General features: G+C 39.2%; 1 protein-coding gene across 1 annotated transcript; it reads right to left on the reverse strand.

Annotated features, from left to right (window-relative positions):
- Positions 1-10,122: 10,122 nt before the first annotated feature.
- On the reverse strand, positions 10,123-23,202 carry LOC130742825 (aspartate aminotransferase, mitochondrial). Its single transcript, XM_057594926.1, has 10 exons — positions 22,927-23,202; positions 22,484-22,569; positions 21,221-21,427; positions 20,987-21,092; positions 20,761-20,865; positions 20,491-20,663; positions 19,605-19,764; positions 11,164-11,259; positions 10,710-10,804; positions 10,123-10,605 (listed from the first exon to the last, which is right to left on the reverse strand). The coding sequence occupies exons 1-10, from the start codon at positions 23,098-23,100 to the stop codon at positions 10,533-10,535; spliced, it is 1,275 nt and encodes a 424-aa protein (XP_057450909.1). The 5' UTR covers positions 23,101-23,202; the 3' UTR covers positions 10,123-10,532.
- Positions 23,203-26,187: the final 2,985 nt, after the last annotated feature.

Raw genomic sequence — 26,187 nt, forward strand, 5'->3', positions numbered from 1 at the left:
CAAGGGTGAGAATGGTGAGGGTTTTTGAATTTTTTTCATTTTCTTGCTATTTATAGGTTTTGGAAAATTTGAAAAAATGAAAATTTCGCGATTCCGATTTTTCCTGCGTAATCCTCGGAGAATTCTAAGATAGGTTATGGCGACAGAATTCCATAACTCAAAACAGGTTTCTTGGAATTAAATCAAACGATCCAAAGTCGGTGTAAATCGATTTTACCCGAAAAACTACTTTTTGCAGTTGATGTCGGATGAGAAAACTTTGTTCTGAAGAAAGATTAGAATCATCAAGAGAAATATCCGCACACGTGTGGAATCTTCGTTTGAAGCTCCGAATAGAAAAAGTCTTCATCGTCCGTTGGTTTTAGGGTTTTTGAACTATCAGGGTTTCGGTTTCGGCAAACGTCCGAGTATAGGAATTTGGCGTTCGTACATTCCAGGGTTTCGTATCGAAACGCTTGTTATGGAAAGGAATAAGAGAAAGTCTTATATTCCTCTTGAAGATTTTTGGAACTTATTCCCATAGTGTTCCAAGGGTGGAATTAATCTTTTCCTAAGGTTCTTGTCCTAGGTTTAAGTGAGTACTAATCCTGCTATAACTTTTATCGACTTTGATACAATCCTTAGCTTTTTCCTGAACATTCTCCTTCACAAATTTACTCCATTCAATAAACACTTGTTCAGGTTTTCCTTCACATTACATCAAACTAGTCGTGAAAAGGAATTTTATTCGATTTATTCCAAACTTAAAAACTTGGGTCTCACACGTTCAAGCTTGAGAGATAAAGCATAGGAGTGAGATTCAAGGGTTTACTCAGAACAACATGAATAGGAAAGGGATGAAAGCTAAAACATCCAAAGTCTTACAAAGAACCCAAAACAAAAGGGGTTTTAGCCAAGCATGGCTATGGAATCCATACAAGAAGATAAAGATGAAACCTGAAACATAGGGCTTAGGGAAAGCTCCTCAAGCTCCATAACTCAAACCCTCTCTTCTAACTTATGAAAATATGATAAAATGACAAAAGGTCCCAAGAGAAATGTCTAAAAACCAATTTATAGGCAAAACAGTCGAGTCTGGGCGCTCAGGCGCCAATCCAGAGCGCCTGAGCGCCAATTCCAGCCAAAAACATGCTCTCTCGAAGGTAATTGGCACCTAGGCGCCAATTCCAGCAGCCTAACAAAACATAACTAGCGCTTAGGCGCCAATTCCCAGCGCCTAGGAGCTTAAGCTCGCTGGAAAAGACTTTTTAGCTTCTTGTAACTCCTCTTCCAAGCCTCTTTAAGTCCTCCTTCAATTCTAAGCTTCATGGCCTTTTTTCACCTTCAGTTCCTGATCTGCAAACTTAACCAACAAGCCAAGGAAAATTCTAGAAGCTCAAAGAGCTTATTAGCACAAGAGATCCTTCAATTAACACAATAAAACCATGCAAGTCCTAAACTTACTTAAAATGCAAGAAAACTCCCTATAAAACTACAAAATTACCAAAACGAAGTAAAGACTCAAAGAAAGATAAAAATGCATGAGAATGCATGAAACACTACATGAGACTCAACAAAAAGACTCAAAACAAAGAAAGAAATGACCCTAAAAACACCACTAAACAAGGGTCATCAAGGCCGTTGGAACTTTTGCATATCGACCTTTTTGGACCTGTGAAAACTGAGTCTATAGGTGGCAAGAGATATGGGATGGTCATTGTTGACGACTATAGCCGCTGGACATGGGTAAAATTTCTATCCCGCAAGGATGAGTCTCATTCTGTGTTCTCTACCTTTATTGCCCAAGTGCAAAACGAGAAGGCTTGCAGGATTATGCGTGTCAGAAGTGATCATGGTGGAGAGTTTGAGAATGACAAGTTTGAGAGTCTGTTTGATTCCTATGGAATTGCACATGATTTCTCTTGTCCTAGAACTCCTCAACAAAATGGGGTTGTTGAGAGGAAGAATAGAACTCTTCAAGAGATGGCAAGAACCATGCTTCAAGAAACTGACATGGCAAAGCACTTCTGGGCTGAGGAAGTAAACACAGCATGTTACATTCAGAATAGGATCTCTATCAGACAAATTCTGAATAAGACTCTTTATGCATTGTGGTAGAAAGTAAAACCCAACATTTCTTACTTTCATCATTTTGGTTGTGTTTGCTCGGCTCTGAATACTAAGGATAGATTACATAAGTTTGATTCTAAATCCTCTAAATGTCTATTACTTGGTTACTCTGAACGGTCTAAAGATTTTAGAATTTATAATACTGATGCTAAAACTATTGAAAAATCTATTCATGTTAGATTTGATGATAAGCTTGACTCTGATCAGTCAAAGCTAGTTGAAAAGTTTGCGGATATAAGTATTAATGTTTCTAACAAAGGCAAAGCTCCAGAGGAACACTCTCCAGAGGAAGCAGGTCCCTCTGATCCACAGCCTCAGAAGAAGAGCAGAATTGTTGCCTCTCACCCTAAGGAGTTGATTCTGGGAAACAAAGATGAACCAGTTAGAACCAGATCAGCATTCAGACCCTCTGAAGAGACTCTACTTAGTCTGAAGGGATTGGTTTCCTTCATTGAACCAAAATCAATTGATGAAGCTCTTCAAGACAAAGACTGGATTTTGGCAATGGAAGAAGAACTGAATCAATTCTCCAAGAATGATGTTTGGAACCTTGTCAAGAAACCTCAAGGCGCTCACATCATTGGAACCAAATGGGTATTCAGAAACAAGCTGAATGAAAAAGGAGATGTAGTCAGAAACAAAGCAATACTAGTTGCTCAATGCTACAGTCAGCAAAAAGGAATAGATTATACTGAAACATTTGCTCCAGTAGCAAGATTGGAAGCAATCAGACTGCTGATCTCCTTCTCAGTGAATCACAACATAATTCTTCATCAGATGGATGTTAAGAGTGTCTTCCTGAATGGATACATCTCAGAGGAAGTATATGTGCACCAACCTCCTGGTTTTGAAGATGAGAAGAACCCTGACCATGTTTTCAAATTGAAGAAATCACTCTATGGTCTGAAGCAAGCTCCCAGAGCATGGTATGAGAGACTCAGCTCATTCCTTCTGGAAAATGAGTTTGTAAGGGGTAAAGTAGATACAACTCTCTTTTGCAAAACTTACAAAGATGATATCTTAATTGTGCAAATTTATGTTGATGATATTATATTTGGATCAGCTAATCCATCTCTTTGCAAAGAATTTTATGAGATGATGCAGGCTGAATTTGAAATGAGTATGATGGGAGAACTCAAGTACTTTTTGGGAATACAAGTTGATCAAAAACCAGAAGCTACTTACATCCATCAGAGCAAGTATACAAAGGAACTTCTGAAGAAGTTCAATATGACAGAATCAATAATTGCTAAGACTCCTATGCATCCTACTTGCATTCTGGAGAAACAAGATGCCAGTGGGAAAGTATGTCAGAAGTTATATCGTGGAATGATAGGTTCACTTCTATACTTAACTGCATCTAGGCCAGATATTCTGTTTAGTGTACATTTATGTGCTCGTTTCCAATCAGATCCTAGAGAAACTCACTTAACTACTGTTAAGAGAATTCTCAGATATCTGAAAGGTACCACTAACCTCGGCTTGATGTATAAGAAAACATCAGAGTATAAGCTTTCAGGTTATTGTGATGTTGATTATGTTGGAGATAGAACTGAAAGAAAGAGTACTTCTGGAAATTGTCAATTTCTGGGAAGTAACCTAGTCTCATGGGCAAGCAAGAGGCAGTCTACTATTGCACTATCCACTACAGAGGCAGAATATATCTCAGCAGCTATTTGTAGCACTCAGATGCTCTGGATGAAACATCAGCTAGAGGGTTATCAAATCCTTGAGAGCAACATTCCAATCTATTGTGATAACACTGCTGCAATTTCACTCAGTAAGAATCCAATCTTACACTCAAGGGCTAAACACATTGAGGTAAAGTATCATTTTATTAGAGATTATGTTCAGAAGGGCGTACTTCTTCTGAAGTTTATTGATACTGACCATCAATGAGCAGATATCTTCACAAAGCCCTTAGCAGAAGATAGATTTAAATTTATACTGAAAAATCTGAATATGGACTTTTGTCCAGTATGAAGATGGATCAGAACCTCTGACTATGATACTTCCTCATCAGAAGATGTCTAGTTCAGAAGGTAACTTAGTCAGAAGATAAGTACCCATTGGTGCTTACTCTGAGATGAGACAGTAAGCGTGTGTCAGTTACTTTGATACATCGTTCCTTGTGCCCGTGCTGACAATCTGTTGTAATGAGTGTTGATGTGCTTTATCTCCACCGTGTGATGTGTGTAATAAATGGAGTTGATCTTCATCCTGAAGCTCAAGCTCAAGGCTGGGGAGGGTACTTCCAAAGACTCCATGGTCCAGTTTATAATAAACTCGTGAAGGAATTCTGGAAGCACGCTGATTGCAATGAGCATCAAGTGGTGTCATTTGTTCTGGGGAAGAGGATCATTATTACTGAGAAGTCGTTTGCAAAACTTCTGGGTGCAGAAACAAGCAAAGGCTACAGATTCCAGTTGTAGGAATCGAAAGTCAAACTAAAGACCAAAGAGGCAGTCAACATGGCTCTCTACTCTACATGGAAGCCAGGGAAAAATGACTGCAAGACAAAGGATCTTCATGCTGAATTAAGAATTTGGCACAAGATTCAGCTAAACTGCATAAATCAAAGGCCAAAGGGAAGCTCTCCAGATTACATCAACTTTACCCAGAAGGTGTTACTCTTCTTCATCAAGGAGCACCGCAAAGTCTGTCTGCCCTACTTTCTCTTCTCCTATCTGAAGGAGTGCATCAAGAAGTCAAGAACCACTGTTTCACCCAAGTCTGTAATCAAATACATACCACTTGGCAGATTTCTTTCTGACTTCTTCATTGAGAGCAAACTGATAAAGGATCTGCAAAAATTAGGATGCACTGAAGACTTGACAACTATTACTGGGGATGTCTTCACTCCTACTTCCATGAAGAGAATGGGCCTGATAGAGACAAAGGCTGAGGTCAAAGTTGCTGATACAAGACCAAGAAGAAGAACCCATCTGAAGGACTACCTCCTCTGGTCCAAGGCTGATGACCCAGAGGCAATCAGAATCTACCTTGATGATTTGAGACGGCAAGGCTATGAGATTGATGTGGATGAATTCTTTAGGAATCTCCTAGATCGTCCTGATTTTGAATCTCCCAGGAAGAGGAAGAGCAAGAGAAAGCAAGTTGAAGCCTCTGAGGAGAATGATCCCTCTGATGGTGATGACCATGATGATGATGAACCACCGCCTCAGAAGAAGGCCAAGAAGGTCAGGATTGTGACTCAAGTCACTCATCTGCAACCAACTCAGGAGCCTGCTAAACCTGCCCCCTCTACCAGAGTCACAAGATCTGCAGCTAGAGCTTTAAGTAAGTTTGTTGTTCTTTCAGATGATGATTTCAATTTGCTTGATGTAATTCATGATCAAACCAATCCTGAACCCACTCCAATCAATCAACCAACCTCTCCTCTTTCACCCCCTAGGGCCTCATTCTTCCAACCTTCCATTGAGGAAGAACCCCTCTGGAAAATGCTCCAAGCCAACAAACCCTCTGCTTCCACCTCACCTATTATACTTCCATACAATCCAGAAACCTCTGAACCACAAATCATTGAAACACAAGCCTCTGATAAAACCACCTCTGAACCACATACACACACTCACTCTGAACGTGAAATTCTCTCTCCTGGTCCCTCTGTTTCTTTTCCAACCAATGTTCCTTTCTCTTCTCCCTCAAATGAATCTGAAGCCAATCGCAAATTCTTTCAAATTTCAAGAGAAATGATTTCTGAAATTCCTGCACATTTCATAACTGTTCCTAGTCCAAACCCTTACCCTGGACCAAGGCCAGAACCTCTGGTTGCTCCGGATTTCCCAATCCAAGCGGTACCTCTAGCCTCAATGCCTCCTCCACCTCCTCATTCTTCTCTTCCAGAAAATGCTGAATCAGTCTCAAACCATTCCTCAGACAAATCACCAAACCCTGAGACTGAAACCTCTCATCAAAACCCTGAGACCAACATATATGCACATCAGACTCTGCAGGTTGGCTCTCCCTCTGAGGTAGCAAGTAGCAATCACTCTTCCTCACCAGAACCAAACCTCTCCCTTGTTCCCTACACCTACTCTGGACCAACCACCCTCCTTGATTGCATCAACTCATTCAATCATGAAGCATCTTTAAAGGTTCGCAATGTGAATGGTCGCACTAACCTAAGTGAGCATCCAGACATGGTTGTTGAGGATTGGGATCGTCTGTGTTCTTGGATGGTTGACCAAGTTCCAGTGATGGTTGGGTTTTTAAATGTTGAAAGAGATAAGTGTGTTGAAGCTGCAACTCAACGCCTCAGACGAAGACAAGCTCTGGCTGAACAGCTGATGAGAGAACAGCTCTATATTGCTATTGAAGAAACCAGAAGGAAGAAAGAACAAGAAGAAGAAGCTGCACGGATTGAGGCAGAACAACTTGAAGCTGCAAGTTGCAAGCTCTGGAACAAGCAGCAATATTACAAGCTGAAGCTGAGGCACTCAGAAATGAAGCACTTAGAATTGTTCCAGTTACTGATGTTGCTTCCACATCTGCTTAAGTTCTTCGCTCTAATGAAGCTACAACGTCTGCTCAACCTCAGTCAGGTTCAAGGACTGATATCATTGAACAAAGGCTCAACTCTCATGAAGTTCTTCTTCAGAGTTTGAAAGAAATGTGCACAAAACTGCTGCGGAGGACACCTAAACCCTAGTCTTAGGAACTCTCTTCTCTTCTGTTTTCATCTGTGTTGATTTATTTTCTTCCTGAATTATGTTTTTTCTTTTTCACGTCTATTTGTCTTGAACTATGTTTCTTTACCTATTTTCGTGTTATTCTATTATCATTATGTGTTGCATAATACTTGTTCATCATAAAAATTTATTTCCACATATACTCATTAACTAACAAACAAAACTTTTATTCATTAATAAGAAATTGCATACAAATCATTGCTACATTAAAAGGGAGGATGTTTCCTCATTTCTCTACACTGCCTACGCATCGCAGCTTTCTCAAGCTCCAGACGATGCTGCCTATACACCAAGAGGACTAAGCTCTGGCGCAGATCCTGCCTCTGAGGACCCTCCGCCACCGTCTCCAGAGCCGCCTCTGTTGCTCTGATTTCCTCATACAGCTCCAGCTCCTTCTGGAAGCAGACTTGCATTTCCTCCACGAATCTGAGGAAGCTCCTAAGGATGATGTCCATTTCTGGACTTAGGCTCATGCCTAATAGCCGGTTTGTAAGGGTATAAACGCTCGGTTCCTCTGGATGGCGTACATTGATGAAGAGATCTTCATCAAAGGCTTTCTTTCTCAACTGCTCGATGCTTGCAATGAAGGATGCCATTGAAATTTTAAGATCAAGAGAAAATGAGATGTGAAGACTGATATGGTTTAACCGCTATTTATAAGCTCAGTTCAGTCTACAGAAGTTAATGCTGAAGCAGTTTCTCGAGGATTATTTATTGGTAACAGAAGTTTACCTTATCTCCTTGGCCGGTGGTAAACGTTCAACCTCTTCATTTAATCTTCTTCATATGCATTAATTAAATACGTTTTCATTAATTTATTATTTTCTCCATCTTTTTACACTTAGCCCTTCTCTAAGGGGGAGTACCTTGTACTTCAAGCTAAGTTTTTCACACCCCATGCTTTTTGCTTATGACAAAAAGGGGGAGTATAACCCAGTTTTTGATGTGTAAGTTGTGCTAGTGTGGTTTCTTTTTCCTTTTGGAGAAATTAAGAGTTCCACTTTTATGACCATAGATGTGTCACTGGGCAAATACAAGGAATACATTTTCACTTCCTCTGAAGTGATACTAGTTGACTCTGATACCTTTACTCTGCTTATGACTCTAAATACTTATGCGCTCTAATTATTTTACCTTATCTATGTCATACATTCTTACTCTGAACTTTGTTATTATTTAGCTCAGAATCTAGATATTACTAACATTTTCATTAAGTCCTAGATTCAGGGGGAGCTAAGCTCAGAATCAAGTTGTGACTTGGATTCAGAATGAGCAACATAAATCATTCACCTCAGGATAAGTTTATCTCTATTCTCTAAACTCTGAGTGAAATCAGTTTATTGTTTAAGAATTGTTCATCAAAATACTTGGTTTTGTCATCATCAAAAAGGGGGAGATTGTAAGATCAAGTTTTGATCTAGTAGTACAACTCTATGTTTTGATGATTACAAGTTAACTATTAAGTATGAACAATTATGATACTCTAACGTTGTTTTCTGAGTGTTCAAATGACAGGCCAAGACTCTGGACTTATCTCACAAGAATCAGAAACACAATGCTCAAAGAGTAACCTTTGCAACGCTTTCACACGTACTATGTTCAATCCGATCAGTAGATCAAGCTTCAGAAGATCTGAAGATTACAAAGCTCTGATATGGATTCAGCTCACTAGAAGCTCTGAAGGATGAGACGTTCTGAAGGATCAGAAGCTCTGAAGGATCAGACGCTCTGAAGGATCAGAAGCTCTGAAGCATCAGAAGCTGAGTAGTGAAGACTCTGAAGTCCAAGAGTAAGCTGGCTCTGAAGACCAAGTACTTCTCCTCTGAGTCTAGAAGCAGAAGGTACAAAGGTCAGAGGATCCAAGCTTCCCTCTGACTCTGATCATCAAGCTTCACAAGTTCCAAGATGAAGCATCACTCTGATCAGAAGTCAACAAGGTTGAAGGTCATGTCGCTATCAAAAGTATAAAAGCAATTGTATCATTCCTGACGACCTTACCTAATTGATTCAGCCATAGCAGAACCTGAAAATTCCATATCTGCCCTCCAACGGTAGCATCTCCATGCAACGTTCAAACCCTAATCCTTTGAGTATATAAAGAGGCTGAAGATTGAAAGATGTCGTCTAAGAAACTTATTCACGCGCAAGAAATATTTCAAATCTTCTTAGCAATCTTTCTTCAAATAGAACTAAGTGTGTTTTTTATCAGCTTTTGAAGAAGCACTTATTTGTAAACCCAATACATTCAAACAGTTGTTTGATTTACCTTTAGGAGATTAGGGTTGATCGAATCCTAGAGAAGACTAAGAGAGTGAATCTTAGTGATAGCTAAGTCAGTGTATTGTTAGTCACTTTGCAGGTAGCAAGTGCAGTTGTAACAAAACTCTGATTAGTGGATTGCCTTCATTCTAAGAAGGAAGAAATCACCTTAACGGGTGGACTGGATTAGCTTGAGGGATTTGTCAAGTGAACCAGGATAAAATCATTTGTGTGCTTTCCTTATCTCTTATCTCTGCACTTTTATCAGGTGTTTGAAGATATTTATTTAAATCTCAAGTGGGTTTAGTTTTTAGTTGTAAAACGCTATTCAAACCCCCCTTTCTATCGTTTTTCATACCTTCATTCTAGTCATGAGGGACTTTACGGTAATTTCCCCACTTTAAGTGGGGTGGGGAGCCTAAGGGGTGGGGCGCCAAACCCAATTCCCATTGGAGTGTAGTCTGTGTTATTAGTTGATGGTTAAATTGCTGGTCAATGGAGGACTAAGCAAATCTCTCCCAATTCCAGCGCTGCACTGGATTTTGGATTTACTGAACTACATATATGTTTGATTGTTCTTGGGTGTTTGGGAAAAGGGTATTGATGTTGGATGATTTGGGGGTGGTCAAGACCTTTGGTCATGGAGGTATTTGGGGTGGTCAAGACCTCCGGCCATGGCGGCGGCGGTTGGTGGTGAGGTTTAAGAAGGTTGAGGGAGAAATGCATTAGAGGGGCTTTATTGTAAAAAGCAAATTAAAATTATAATAAAATACAAATATAAGATTACAAGTTTAACAGGTTGTAGAAATAAGTTCTTAATGGAATATTCTATTTATGTGGTTATTAATGTATCTTGCACCGGTGCAAGTATTGCCCCTTATAACCCACCTGAACTAACAGTAATTAGATGGCATAATTATGAGATGTAGATACGCGAAGAATGATCAACAACATTGATATCTCAAGTCAATATTCCCTTATATAGATGGAGAATTATGAATTCTTATTTTCATTCAAACTAGATCTCAGAACTGCATGGTCAAGATTAAATTACGCTGTTGTTATTCCAACAATATAGGCATCGCATCTAAACCACCTCAGGAAATTAGCCGTTCAAGCTAGCATCAACATTTGTAAAGATGCATTACAACAACAACAACAACAAAATCCTTTTACAACTTAGTAATGAATGAACTGACTAGTTGTCCATCATCATCATAAATAAACCCTCTTATTCAATCTACCTCTCCAATTATTATTTAAAATGAAGAGGTGAGGATTGAAAAAATGGTTACAATGCTATTGCGGTCTTCAATATGCAAGATCAAAATGCAGTTGCATACGATGGTAAAAAGTGATCAAATTTTATTGCTCTCCCCGGAATAATAGTACTATTTCGGAGGATTTGTCTTTCCCTAGGACAAAAAATTGGTCTCTTGCTAGTTGAATAATCTAGGAAGATTTAGTGACCTCGTTGATAGCATTAGCCACATATGCAACGTTCCCCGAATTAATTCCAGCCATACTGTAATAATCACATATATGTAAGTACATAGTAAACTTAATTAAACTCCGATTTCTCAGAAACTCAGAGTAGTACTAATGGCAGTGAGAAAGTGAAGAATTTACCTGATACGACCGTTGCGAGTCAAGTAAATATGAAACTCGTTTGTCAAACGATCAACCTGTTCTGGTGTCAACCCAGTGTAGCAGAACATTCCAATCTGCACAAGTAACAGAGGCTTGTTTTGAAAACACAGCAACTAGCAAACCAATTTACAGCTTAATTGGCACTGGCCTAATAAGTTTTTAATATTTTGGTGTGATAATAATTTAGGAATTTCAATAGGACATAATGCTTTCACTCCAATAACAAAAACAACATGTGGCAAAACCCCTCAAGCAACTAATTGCATGCTTGGAAATGCAACAGTGGAAAATCACGGCAGACAGAAGCAACTTCATTTAGCTTTTGTGGTTGTCCACTGTGACTTTGTCTTGTATCCATACATGAATTAAAATAAGCAAAGAAAAGAAGTCAAAGTGGTTGAGACAGCCGTGCAATTAACAAATTCAACTGAACCTGATTGGTTATGTGCTGCCATGGCAAAGGAGAACCCAGCTTTTCTAAGTTATCACGGAGTGTGGTCCTCATTCCAATGATACGATCTGCCATAACCTGTAAAGATACTATCTACGTAAGCATCTTTTATCTTTTACAACAAAATTATGGTCGTTTTCTTATTTTGTACTGATGATTTGCTAAATTTAATAACCTTGTCTTTTTAAATTACTGTTGGAAATATGTTATTATAGAATAATATGACTATTGACAAAACTAAGTATAGAAACAGAAATAAAAGGCATATTTAACATAAATAACATAATCTGAAAAGACTTGTAGGATAACAATTATCTATGTTGCTATTCTGCAAACTAATTGCATAATCTGAAGGGTATATTACTCCCCAACTCTTCACCATTATCTGATCTCAAGTGACATTAACTTCTTTGAGTCGGTTCCTTTCTTCGCGTCCACATCACCCACTTTCTAAGTCTTCTCAACTACCTTACCGCTCTTCTTCCTATCCCTATTGATGTCTCATCTTTTAGAAGACCCACCACCTCCGAGTCCTCTGTAAGTGTATGATTATCAGCAACATCCCTCCTTTGCCACCATTGACTAGTGACGGGACCACTTCCTACTATCCTTCAAGGTCACCTGCTGTCTCCTCAACGCTACACCAATGTTTGATCTCTCCATTTCACTTCAAAATGGCATGCCCTCAACTTATAATGCTTAATATGTTATTTGAGTCTTGAGATGTCACTATTTGTCTCTTTCCCATTATACTTGTCTCTCTCCCTTGTTCTTTGTGTTTATTCCTATAACTACACGTGATATCATAGCCCATCCTGTTGGAGACAAGCTATAATTGTTGAGATGTATCATGTATGTACTTCAAAATAGTGATACTTGGGACCACGATCCCTTTCCTTTCATCTAGGGAATCCTGTTGTTGGTTGCAGGAGGATTTATATGGTGAAACTTGGTCCTGAAGGCACAATCTCAAGGCTCGTTTGGTGATCAAAGGATATACACAGGTTGTAGATTAGATTATGGTGGCACTTTCTCTTCTATGGAAAGAATGGCTTCTGTCAGAGTATTCTAGTCTAGGGCCGCGATTCATCTCTAACCTTAATACCGAGTTGATAACAAAGTTGCTTTTTCTCTATGGTGAGCTCACAAAAGAAGTTTATATGGAGCAATCTTGTGGGTTAGTTGCTCAAAGGCAGTCATCCGGGCTTGTCTATTGTGTCCACAAATCCTTATATAGTCTTGGGTAATTTCCTAAGGATGTTGGGCAGATTCAGTACTTTGGTTTAGTAGTTTGGTATGACTCGAAGGTTGGCTCACTTTTTCAATAACATTCAATTCCAAGGTGCATTTCATTGGTGGTATGTGTCTACGATGTTGTCAATAGAAGTAACTAGCATCATGCACCACACATGTAAAACAATATCCATGTCACCAATTTCAATCAAACGATCTTGGCAGAATTTGATACTTCTTGGGGATAGAACCCATGCATGGGATTGTGATTTATCAGAGGAAGTATGTGATAGGTCAAGAATCTAGAGAAGGGAGAAGAAGATAGAAACAGAGAGAGAATAGAGAGAAACAGAGAGAGAGGGGTTTAGGAATTTCATTACTATCATCATCAACAACATAACAATTACAAGAATGGGGCTAGCTTAAATAGCCACCTAAATGATGTGTATCAGTATGCATAGACATTTCAGAGACAGTGTTGATGAACATTAACCTATCAACATACCTACAGATCCTGTTAGGAACCAGATTGCAAGCAACAGGTATTTATCAATAGAAAGATGAATTAGATGAGTACTGAGAGCTTTATTGAATTGAAATGGGACTACAAAGGAAAAGGAGTATTAATCCTAGAATTTCCTTTACTCAGAGCTAGGCTCCGCTTAGGAAGTCAATACTTCCTATACATAATGATTACACAGAATTCCCCCCCCAATGATCTCCACATTCCCTCTGCTTGCCTTATATTCTCTATCTACCTGCCAGCTCTCCTTTTCCCTATCCATTATCCCTCTAACTAACTTAGCCACTATTTTCCTTCTTGCCCCTTCTAGAATACACCTGAAAGATTCTTGGCCTATTTGTCCTATTATGAATTAAGTCCACATGTGGCAAATCATTAGGGATCCTATCAATACCCTCTCCTTCAGCTGCAACCTTGTCCTCAAGGTTAAAAGTAGGAAACTGACTCTGCATCATGACAACTTCTTCCCAAGTGGCCTCTTCAGCTGACTTTCCCTTCCACTGAATTAAAACTTGTTTAGTTTCCTCATCCTGCTGTTTCACTACCCTGGTGGCTAACACAGCTATCGGTTCATAGTCACCTATCTGATCCTCCTCCAAAAGCTCAGGCAGGGCCTCATCTTCTTGATAACTTCCGACAGCCTTCTTAAGTAATGATACATGAAATACTGGATGCACTTTAGAACCAGAAGGAAGCTTTAATTTATAAGCTACAGCCCCGACACGTTCAAGAATAGGATAGGGACCATAGTATCTGGCTGCTAACTTGGCATTGATCCTAGTCACCACTGACTGCTGCCTATGAGCCCTGAGTTTAACAAAAACCCACTCTCCAACAGCAAAATTCTGATCCCTCCTTTTCTTATTCGCGTGTACCTTCATCTTCTCCTGCGCGCGCAGTAATTGACTTCTCAATTGTCTCAGGGCCTCATCTCGATCAAGCAATTCCCTCTGTACAGCCTCAACCTTGGTTTCACCTTGTAGCCATCTTGTGATTTTAGGAGGAGATCGCCCATATACCACTTCAAAAGGGGTTTTCCCTGTAGATACATGAAAATTGGTATTAAACCAATATTCAGCCCAAGGAACCCAAGTTGTCCATGTCTTTGGTTGGTCTGAAATGAAACAACGCAGAAAGGTCTCTAAACACCTATTTACCACCTCTGTTTGTCCATCAGATTCTGGATGGTAAGCAGAACTCATCCTGAGTTGGGTACCTTGCATTCTGAACAGTTCTCGCCAAAAATTACTCATAAAGATTGGATCCCGATCGCTGACTATTGACATAGGAACTCCATGGAGCCGCACAATCTCCTTGCAAAACACCTCAGCTATACTCCTTGCAGTGTAGGGATGTTTGAGGGGGATGAAGTGTGAGAATTTGGACAAACGATCCACTACCACCAGAATGGCCTCAAACCCCCGGGATTTTGGCAATCCCGTAATGAAATCCAGAGAAATTTCCTCCCAAATTTGCTCTGGAATGGGCAGGGGTTGTAATAAACCCCCTGGTGAAGTAGCCAAGTATTTCTGGCGTTGACAAACATCACAATTCCTTATATAATCCTGTACAGTACCCTTCATCCCTACCCAATAGACATTGGCTGCAATCCTTCTGTATGTCTTATTGAATCCAGAGTGTCCGCCAAGAGGGGAAGAATGAAACTCTTTTAAGAGAGTAGGAATAAGCTGAGAGGTGGGTGGAATAACCAACCTGCCTTCATAGAGAAGTACGCCTTGCTTGAATGCATATCCTGGCTTGGCCGTAGGGTCCTGGAGCAGTTGGGCAATCAACTCCTGGAGCTTCTTATCCTGACTTAGCTCCTTTTGAAGTTGTTGTTGCTGTTCCCATAAAGGGAAAGACTTAATCTGGTTCAGCGCTGCTCCCTCTTGTATTCTGGACAAGGCATCCGCTCCTTTGTTCATCTTCCCTTGCTTATAGACTATATCGAAATCATATCCCAGAAGTTTAGCAGCCCAATTTTGTTGTTCCGCTGTCACTATTCTTTGTTGCATTAACTGCTTCAAGCTTTTCTGGTCAGTCGAAACAATGAACTTTCTACCTATCAAATATGGTCTCCAGTGTTGGATAGATAACACTACTGCCATCAATTCCTTCTCGTAAGCAGATTTCGACAAATTCCTAATTCCTAAAGCTTTGCTGAAGTATGCTATGGGTCTCGTATCCTGCATAAGAATAGCCCCTATGCCAACTCCGGAGGCATCACACTCAATCACAAATTTCTTGGAGAAATCTGGTAGGGATAGAACCGGAGCAGTAGTTAATTTCTTCTTCAGTTCCTCAAAAGCAATTTGAGCACTTCCATCCCAATTGAAATTGTCCTTCTTGGTAAGTTCTGTCAAAGGCTTGGCTATTTTCCCATAGTCTCTTATGAACTTTCTGTAGTACCCAGTGAGGCCCAAGAAGCCCCTGACTCCTTTTACATTCTTTGGAACTGGCCATGTGAGCACACTCTGAACCTTTCCTGGATCCACTGCTACACCTTGATCACTAATCAAATGACCCAAGTATTCGATGGTTCGTTGGCCAAATGAGCATTTTTTCCTGTTTGCCACAAGCTGGTGCTGTTGGAGTAATTGGAGGACCTCTTGCAGATGCCCAATATGCTCCCTCCATCCTTTACTGTAAATCAAGATGTCGTCAAAAAACACTAAGACACACTTTCTCAACAGAGGGCGAAAAACCTCGTTCATGAGACTTTGAAAGGTAGAGGGTGCGTTCATTAGCCCAAAGGGCATCACTAAATATTCGTAATGGCCCTCATGTGTGCGGAAGGCTGTTTTCTCAATGTCTGAGTCCCTGACCCGTACTTGATGGTACCCGGACTTAAGGTCCAGTTTACTGTAAAAATCTGCTCCATGAAGCTCATCCAAGAGTTCTTCAATTACCGGTATTGGAAACTTGTCGGGAACGGTTGCTTTGTTGAGTGCCCTGTAATCGACACACATCCGCCATGTCTTGTCCTTTTTTTTAACTAAGATGACTGGGCTGGAAAAAGAACTCGTGCTATGTCTGATGACCCCTGTAGCGAGCAATTCCTGAACCTGCTTCTCTATTTCATTCTTGTGGTGATGTGAGTACCTATATGGTCTCACGTTCACTGCTCCCTGGCCTTCCTTTAGGTTGATGGCATGCTCCTTGCTCCGCCTTGGGGGAAGACTAGTTGGTTCCTTGAATACCTCTGCAAATTGTTGTAAGACCTTCACCAGCTCTGTCTGTTGTTCCTGAGATAAGTTGGTTCCTGTTTCACCCCTTCTCTGATCCATTCCCCACAATTCCTGAGTAATAAGGTGCTCTGATTTTGACAACAAGCTTTGCAAAGCCACCAGTTGATCTTCTTTTCCATCAATTCCCTGTAAGGTCACCCATTTGTTGTTATGCCAGAAGCTCAAGATTTGTTTTTTCCAATTGACAATCATATCTCCCAGGGACTTCAACCATGCCATCCCAAGTACAATATCAATCCCCCCTAATTCGAACAAGTGCAATTTTGGAAACAGCTCCACATTTCCAATTTCAAGTTTCAACTTGTTTACAACTCCTCTGGAATGATCACGCGTTCCATTGCCTAACTTGATGCTCATGGGAGGAGTCTCCTCAGATGGCCAAGCCATTCTTTGTACCAAATTCTGGGACACAAAATTGTGGGTGGCTCCACTATCAACGAGAATCAACACAGGAATTCCCTCTACCTGTCCTTGGAGCCTTACGGTTTTGTGATCTTCTCTGGCTATGTGATCTAAGCTAACAACACATAGCTCGGCGACGTCTTCCTCGCTGGAATCCTCGACCTCGACTGCGAGCTCCTTGGCCTCTGCCTCATCCCCATCTTCTTCTTCCATTACTAGGATCTTGAGGTGCTTGTCGGGACATTGATGCATAGGGTGGAAAGGTCCTCCACATTTGAAACACAAGCGTTTCTGTCTTCTCTCCATCATCTCTTTGTACGACAGATGAGTGAAACCTCTGTCCCTATATCCTGTGCGCCTCTTCTCAGTGGAATTGGGCTTCTCAGACCTTGACCCGGTTTCCTTGCTAGTGTGTGGCCCAACGGTTTCTTTCTCACGTCCCTTTTTACCATGACCCAGTCGGTTCCTCCTCTTCCTGACCCATGGGTATTGGGTCTGAACGATCCAGTGGTTCCCCTTGGCCCACTTGTCCAACCCGACTCGTGCCCGCGGGTCTCCTTCTCTACAGCTCGGGTCACCTGTAGCAACTTGGTTCGACTCATATCTCCCATTGTAGCCAAGCTGCGAACCTTACCCCTCACCTCTGATCGTAACCCATGGAGGAAATATCCCAGAAATTGCTTGTCTGGAAGCCTGGGAATTTGAGCTATGAGATACTCAAACTCAGTGATATACTCATCCACCGTTCCTCCTTGCTTCAACTCTGTCAGTTGCTCGTAGATATCGCCATCACCGTGGCCACCATATCTGCCCAATAACGCCTCCTTCAGGCCTTCCCACGACAGTTCTTCGTCCTCTCCGATCAACGAATTGAAGAAATGGATCGTGGGTCCTTCCATGCTCAGCTGAGCTAGCCTCACCTTGATCTCCGGCGCGGTATCATGTACCTGGAAGTAGATCTCAGCGCGTGAGATCCACCCCGCTGGATCTTCGCCGGTAAACGAAGGCAACTCCACCTTCTTCACCGCGTGTCGATAATCAGAAAGGATCTCGTCACTCAGTGATTTGGGATTCGTGCCTTTTGGATCCCCCTTTCCTGTCGAAAGATCTCTCACCGGCGTTTCTTCTCCGCCTCCGCCAGAGCTTCCTACATCTGCAACCCTTTTTTCCAGGACTCGCTCCAGCATCGCGAGCAGACTCGTATGGTTCTCCTTCACCGCGGACTGCATATCAGCGAGAGCAGTGCGAACCACTGCGAGCTCGTTCTCTAGCGCATCCACCTTAGCTTCCATTGGCTTCTTCTTCCTTGGTGGCATTCACTGGTCCTCTCTCGAAGAAATCCGGCAGGTCGGACCAATTTGTTAGGAACCAGATTGCAAGCAACAGGTATTTATCAATAGAAAGATGAATTAGATGAGTACTGAGAGCTTTATTGAATTGAAATGGGACTACAAAGGAAAAGGAGTATTAATCCTAGAATTTCCTTTACTCAGAGCTAGGCTCCGCTTAGGAAGTCAATACTTCCTATACATAATGATTACACAGAATTCCCCCCCCCCCCCCAATGATCTCCACATTCCCTCTGCTTGCCTTATATTCTCTATCTACCTGCCAGCTCTCCTTTTCCCTATCCGTTATCCCTCTAACTAACTTAGCCACTATTTTCCTTCTTGCCCCTTCTAGAATACACCTGAAAGATTCTTGGCCTATTTGTCCTATTATGAATTAAGTCCACATGTGGCAAATCATTAGGGATCCTATCAGATCCCAATTCCAAACTACTGCCAAGACAAGGGAGCCACTTCCAAACCTAGAGAGGTGAAGATTGATTGGGTAATAGATTATCTCACTATCAATCATCCAGACATCCTTTTGCATTCAGTGTGGTGAGATAGTTTCTTAACTCCCTCTGTTAAGGACCCTAAGATGTAATAAGTCGGATGCCAAAATATATAAAATGAGCTCCAAGAAAATGTGTTTTGTATGAAAATGAAGGTCATACCCAAGTTATTATATATTCAGATGCAATTCAGAAGACTGTCACTCTCCTATTGATAGAAATCCCTATTCATAATGCAACACTTCTACTGGTAATAATTAGATTTATTTGAAAAACAAGAAACAAAATGCTGTTGCAAGATAAAGTTCTGAAGCAAAATATCGGGAGCCCTCTGTGAAACATATGTAGTTGAAACAGTTACTTAAAAAACTAAGATTTGGAGATGTTACACAGATGAATCTAATTGGTGATAATTAAGCTGCACTACCTATCGCCTCAAATCTAGTGTTTCGTAAGAGGACAAAAAGATAGATTCATTTCCTTTCATCGTGGAGAAGATCTTATCCGAAGATATCACCACTACCTTTAAAATTTCCATTGATCAACTGGAAAATTTCTTCACCAAATCACTAATAGAGTAAGAGGTCCTCAAATTAGTTATATATGTAACAAGCTTGTTGTGCATATGAACCTAGTACGTATAAGAAGGAACCCACAACGTGGCATATATGATTTACATATGTAATAAAAACAATTCCTATAGCTTTGTTACTAGTTGATAAGAACCAGGCATATATTGCAAAGAAAATAGGGAAAATCTCCCAAAAATTGATATAGAATTCTTATCGAACAAAGGGGAGATTGTATTACTGGTGAGAAGATTATTATAATACATAAAAGAGAAAATGCTCTCAATTTTTATCTTATTACTAGATAGTTGTTCTGCTCACAACCTCCTCTTATTTATAACCAACATGCCTAATTTTTTCAAAATCTATCTTGGGCTAACTAACTTTACCACTAACATACACTAATGGAAACCTAAATAACATCACATGCTAGCACATACTTTGTAACATTCCTTACTATCAAAGCACCATTGCCACTTGAAAGCTATGCTCAATTACTAACGCTCCAAAAAGTAACCAATATAGTGTTTTTGACCATAAACTTTTTTAGGGAAAATAAGAAAAGACTTAGAAAGACGTGGAGACGAGCTTAAATAACAGCACTTTACCTTAACTTCTTTAAGCCATAACGTCTTTAACTCTGGATCACCAAGAATGGTTGAAACTATAAGTGCTCCATGAAGAGGTGGGTTACTGTACATGGGTCTGGAAATCAGCTGCAACTGACTTTTTACAGCAACAGCTTGTTTCTCATTTTCACAAAGTAAGCTGCAAAAACTTAAAATTATGAGTGACCATTCTTTGCAGAATGTGATTCATATTTCAAAGCCAAGCCAGAGGTTTTGTAAACCTCAAGGTATTTCCCATGTTTACATACAAATTACTAATATCAACGTGTGAGATTCATTCCACAAGGCATTCAATGTGATCAATTTTAGTTTCATATTTTACCTTACTGCTGATTTGCTGTTAGTCTTGTTGAAAGAGAGGATTATTGAGAGAAATTGTTTATTTGGCTAAACACATGTTCTGGTTTTCACTGACTGATTTACAATCAATTAGAGAGAAATCTCAGCTGACAAACTAATCTCTAGACAAATAATATTAATCATTCTAATCTAATCAACAGTATAGATTCTATAATGCTAATATGCTAACAAATCTCTGATAAATTGAAGCCAATTGCAGATACAAGTAACCAAAATAATCACTTCTAGAATGTTGAATTTCACTGCCACTATAAGAGGCCAACAATATATATCCCTTCAAGCAGAAGACTGAGATGGAAGCTAAAATTTGTAACAATTGAAGGATCAAAATTCAAATAGGATGTAATGTTAGCATGAGACAATCAGCATCAGAGTTTAGCAGAGACATAGGTTGTCTAGCTCACTCCCAACCAAAAAGAAATGCCACTGAAGAGCCTAATCATATCATTCTTTACTCAATTTACACTACAACAGTCTACTTAACAAAGAGATATCTTAAAATTACCTAAGGCATCCAACTCGCTGGCCATACAATCCCATATTTTTTGCAAAAGACTGAGCAAGTCCTATTAAATGACCATCTTCAAGAAAAATCCTGATGGCTTTCGCATCTCTCTCTGGATTGCCACTAGCAAAACCTTGATATGCCATGTCAAATAAAGGGAAATGACCTTTAGCCTGGAAACAATCATGACAACAAAGAAGAAGAGTCAAAAGCTGCAACAAGAATAGCAAAATCCTGTGATCGAGAATATCATTCCCTTAAATTTTTTACCTTGATCTGGGAAGAGATCTCTCTCCATTGTTCTTCTGTAGGATCTACTCCAGTAGGATTGTGAGCACAAGCATGAAGCAGAAAGAAGGAACCATCAGGAGCATTCTGCATATGAGATGGCCATTTTAAGGAAAAGAAGAGTGGAGAAGAGTACTAGCAAAGTTTCAACTATAGAATCTGACAAATAAAGAATGTCAATAAAGTGTTAGGAGTGAGAGCAATATACCTTTATGTCTTCCATCAGCCCTGAAAAATCCAGTCCTCTAGACTCAGGGTGATAGTAACGGAATGTTTTCAAAGGCACTCCAGCATCTCTCCAAATGTTATGGTGGCTGAAATTTCTCATATTAGTAATAAGTACCCAGGCAAGTTTTTAACAAAATACAAAATTTACAACTAAATATCAAAATCCAAAGAATCATAAAATCAAATGCAATATTATTTTGTATAAAATACTCACTTGGCCCAGGTGGGCACTGGTATATAAATTTGTGTGTTAGGGTGAAAACGCTGTTGAAATGCAGCAAAAAGTCGACATGCACCAGTCCCAGATAAAGCCTGCACAGCAGCTATTTGTTTATCATTGATGAACTGAGAGTTTTCACCATATCCCAGCTTCAGTGATTCTTCAACCATCTTTATGCTTCCACCCATAGGAAGATACTCCCTGGCCAAACACAGACACATGTATGGAGAGTGATCAAGTATTCCAGTTAAACTGGTGTAATACTTAAATATTCAAACACACATAGTTTTCTGGAGAGTATTTCTATTTCTAACTGGCTTTCTTAGAAGCTTTATATCCCTGAAGGTAAGCATGAATAAGATGTTCATTTAGTTCTATGAACCTTGTGGAATCAAGTTTCATTTATTTATTTCATGCTCAAATAGTCAATTATTTTTAAAAACAGAGGCAATAAAATCTAATTTCACAAACTGGGTTTTCATGGCATGGTAGCATTAGTTGAAAATTGGACTGGAAAACATGTCCACCTTTTTTTTCCTTCACCTTAATAAAGAGAAAATGTCACCATCCTCTTCATCTGCAAGGTCAAATGTATATGCCATTTAATTTCTTATTTTCAGAAATATATTGACAGCTGATTTAGCATTCATTCCAATAGAAAAGCAAAGTCAAGATGGTTTATAGATATCCAATATATATTGTGAAAGGATGACTTTAAAGGGCAATGCTCTATAGCATTAGAACTGAACCATTTTAAATTTTCAATAACATTATGCCTAACCAATTATATCAACAGGATACTTCTAAAGTTTTCAGCTTTGACGCCAGAAAAGCAGCAGCAATAAAGCAGGATTCCCTATACCATCCAAAAACACCTACAGAAACCAATTATGCAGTGCAAGGAACCGTGATTCCCTTGCAAAGGGTAATGAGATAGTAGTTCTCATTCTCAAATCTCAAAGCCAAAGGACAAAAGCAAAACAAGTAGAATCATATTTCCAAAAGCGCTTTATGCAGACAAAACACACCCAAGAAGCAGACTCAGCTAGTGGGTGAACTTTAAGTGATCACCACAAATTGGCACAAGGAATCAATCACAATTGTATTACAACATGAAAAAACAGGGTAAGAAAAACAAAACAGAATTCAATCACAACACAACTTAATTTTTAACATATTTGAAACTTAACAGGAATTTTAATAACTTCAAAAACACTCATTAAAATTGAAAAAAATAAAAACAAATCTTTCACTCACATGAATTGGCTTCCTGCAATCCTCCTCTCTGCTTCCCTAACACATTCCAGAACCACAGGTTTTCCATTGTCATCGCGATACGCTCCCTTTTTTGCAAATTAAAAATAAAAAAGAAAATTAAATTCAGTTACATAAGCAATTAGTACATGATAATACACAGTCAATCAACAATCCACTCAAAATAAAAATAACAATATTATTAAGTTTCAAAAAATCACAAAAAGCCTGTTTCTAACCATTTTTCAGAATTTTTATTCAAGATTACTTTCAATTGCTACCTAAATCAGAAATCTGAACAGGAAAAAAAAATATAAACGAAATGCATTCAATGAAAATGAGAGAAAATTGCAAAAATTGCAGCTCGAGTGATTGGATTATTACACTCTCTTTCTCAACCGATTCGAGTTTTTGATACACAGAGAGAACAGCGAAGGAGAACTCACCACTCCGACATTGACTTTGTTTGGACTCTGATCGGCAAGAAAAGCTTCGGTAACACCGAGGATCGGGTCCTTGGGAGCTGGCTCGATGTTCCGGAACCACGACGACATGAACCTAGCTCCGGCGACGGAGCTGTGGCGGAGGAATCTACCGTTGAGCGAGTTGCGGATCGCCATGCTTGGTGAGTCGGAAACTGATGAAATTTCCAAGATACAGAGGACACAGTGAAAGCAGAGAAAGAAACGGTTAGAGTCACTGTCTTGTCATCAGGTAATAAATGTTATATGTTGAACACTTCGAGAGAATAAAAAACTAAAAAATATTGAAAGCCAACGGAATGACGGATCCACCACCACTTGATTTTTTTTCCTTTATTTTATTGAGTTTCCTGTGTTTTATGTGATTATTATTGAGTTTAATGGGGATGCGTGTAAACCATGTTTACACGGACATCCAATAGAAATGCATCTTTTTGCCACATCAGAATAATTTTAAGAATAATTTATTTGATTAAAAATAAAAATCAGGAAAAACAAGAACACGTTTCACCCTTTTCAGAATCGCAGATTTCACTTCTTCATCTGCAAAATCAATCGTACCCAAATCTAACATTGTGGCTACCGTAATTCCACCATCGGTTCTCTTTTCTTTGAAGTTTTCATCGTCTCGTCCTCCTTTGTTCATTCAGCCTTCTCTATCTCCAGATGAATATCCTCTCTCCCTCTATTCCATTTTCATTTTCTTCGTTTTTACTTTAGGGTTGGGTCGGTGGATAATAATCAATTCAATTTTGGGTAATGGATCATCGGTACAAGTGGAGTGGCAAATCTCTCAGACGCTACCAAAGCTATTGCTTTTGATTAGCAAACACAGTAGGTGAATTTGTGTTGAGGGTTGCCAGTTTTGGATACTGCAGGTCCTGCAACAAGGGAAACGTGCTATGTTTCTTTTCCCCTATTATTTCTAACTAAATAAAATCATTTTTAAAATTACTTTGATAAACTAATCATTTAATGATGTGGCAAAAAGAAGCATTTCTATTGGATGACTGTGTAAACATGGTTTACACTTTCAGTGTATTTCCATTAAACTCTTATAATTTGACCAAAAATTTACAAGATAATTTCTATGTCTTTAATTATAAGATTCTCTTGTTTATTAAAAGAATGTAATGAGGGGTGATTGTGAGTTTTTTTATTTTTGGTTTTTAAAAGAAAATTTAAAAATATAACATGTTTGGTACGGTGTTATTAGACTCAACCCAAAGATCGACTCGGTCTGGGCACTGGGTCAATGGGTCACTGGTTTGACCACTGCGGCACTGGTTGAACCGTTTGACTCGGTTGTCTCTAAAAAAAAGTTTAAAAAATTCATAATACTATAACAAAATGTCACAAAATATGATATACATTAAAATAAATGCGACAAGTAATATTGTCACTTTTAAAACTGTGATTTTAGTAATTTTATATGATGATGATGTTTTATATGTTTTTAATGATTTATGAATAATAATAAGATAATTTTTTTAATATATTTTTAATTGAGTTTTGTGTTATATTTTAATCAATACTTAGCTTTTGTTACTTTTTCATGGTTAATTTTGTTATTTAACAAGCAATTCATGATTTAATTGCTTATTTTAGTAATTATTTTTAAAGTAACTTATTTTAGTAATTTAAATCAAGAAAACTCACCACATATTGATTTTATAGTTATAGTATTACTAATTATTACATTTTTTGTTTTTTTTATATATATATAAAAATTGTATCAATGCCACCAAAACAGTTGGTTAGCCTAGTGGTAAGCTTTCCTATATCCCCCTTCATGTAACGGGTTCGAATCCTTCCCAGACAAAGATGGAAAAAAAATCTGGTCTCTAAAAAAAAAATTGGTGACTCGCTAGTTCAACAAAAAACTGGCCGAGTCACCGGTTTTACTGTTAAACCGGCCGAGCCGAACTAGTTTATAACGGGTCGATTGCTTGACCGATCAGATCCTCGGGACCGGTTCCCGGTTCAACTGGTTAAGTAACAATAGTTTGGTACAAATGAAATTGAATTGGTTTTTTACTTGATTTTAAAACGGTTTCATCCTAATATTTAAGACCACAAAAAATATTTTGTAATTATGGTTTTTAATTTTTAGTTTCAAGAACATGTAACTAACCCCGACCACCACCCTCCATCGGTAGGACAACCACACCTCTACCCTCCACCATCGTTGTCATAATTATCTACCACCACCACAACAATTTACTACCATCGGTAGGACAACCACACCTCTACCCTCCACTATCATTGTCATAGTACCATAATTATGAATAAGCGCTTAATTAAGCTGTGTTTTCAAACGGGACCTAAGTCTTGGTCCAACTTGTTTTACCGGCAGGTCGGGCCAATTTTCATAACATTGTTCTCAAGTCTTTACCATGCACCACAAGGCTCCACCTCCAACCCTAGTACTAAACTTCTGTTACTTTAATAGCATTAGGTATATTGAACTTATACATGGGAAGCCCAAGTATTTGTACCCGTAAAGGCAGCATTGAAATTAATTTCTTCTATATACCCTTCTGAAGATCATTTTTGTAAAATAAGAACATGACCCATATATTCCCATGAAGACTTTGGTATAAATTTTCAAAGGGAGATGTTCTCCAAGAAATTTAAACATGAACTTATACGGGCCTAAATCTGTAATAGACGATCCTCCCCATCCATTGACAATGATGGATTTTACTGCATTTTGTTAATTAACTTGTTGCATGAGTTTTTGCATGAGTTTTTCCGGCGAGAGTTTGTCCAGCTAACTGTTTCGTTGCATCACCTTCTATCTCCAGGTAAATAATCTCCCAAACTGTTACATCTGAGTCTTGCAGTGTTTCAACTTTCAACCCTGGTACGAGTGACAGGGTTCATGATAGAAGTTGATAGCAAAGGAACCTTTTCTTTAAGCATGAAGGAACACAACTAAAGGGGAAGCTAACTAGAATTTATAATTTGGGTGGACAGAAGAAATAGAACACAACTAATGTGGAACCGAGAGAGGGGATTGGATAGGTTGAGATAAAGAGAGGAACAAGAAAGATTGTGCATTTTTTTTGTTCTTCAGAAAGGTTGTCAATGGCCCGATGCAAAGTAAAAGCTCTCTTTTTTCTTCCTTTATTAAAAGGATATAAAAGCAAATTTAACATCCCTCTGCCCCTCCAGAACTAAAAGTAGAATTATCAATGACCAGGAAAGAAAATAAAGACGGGA

This window comes from Lotus japonicus, chromosome 3, assembly GCF_012489685.1.
Source record: "Lotus japonicus ecotype B-129 chromosome 3, LjGifu_v1.2".
Taxonomy (NCBI): Eukaryota; Viridiplantae; Streptophyta; class Magnoliopsida; order Fabales; family Fabaceae; genus Lotus; species Lotus japonicus.

Excerpts from the sequence above, each read along its gene's own strand:
- LOC130742825 (XM_057594926.1), bottom strand. The coding sequence starts at position 23,100 with ATGGCGATCCGCAACTCGCTCAACGGTAGATTCCTCCGCCACAGCTCC. Across the intron at positions 21,428-22,483 it reads ATTGCAGGAAGCCAATTCAT|GGAGTATCTTCCTATGGGTG; the intron begins GTGAGTGAAAGA and ends GTGTTTGGCCAG. Across the intron at positions 20,866-20,986 it reads GGCTGATGGAAGACATAAAG|AATGCTCCTGATGGTTCCTT; the intron begins GTATATTGCTCT and ends TCTCATATGCAG.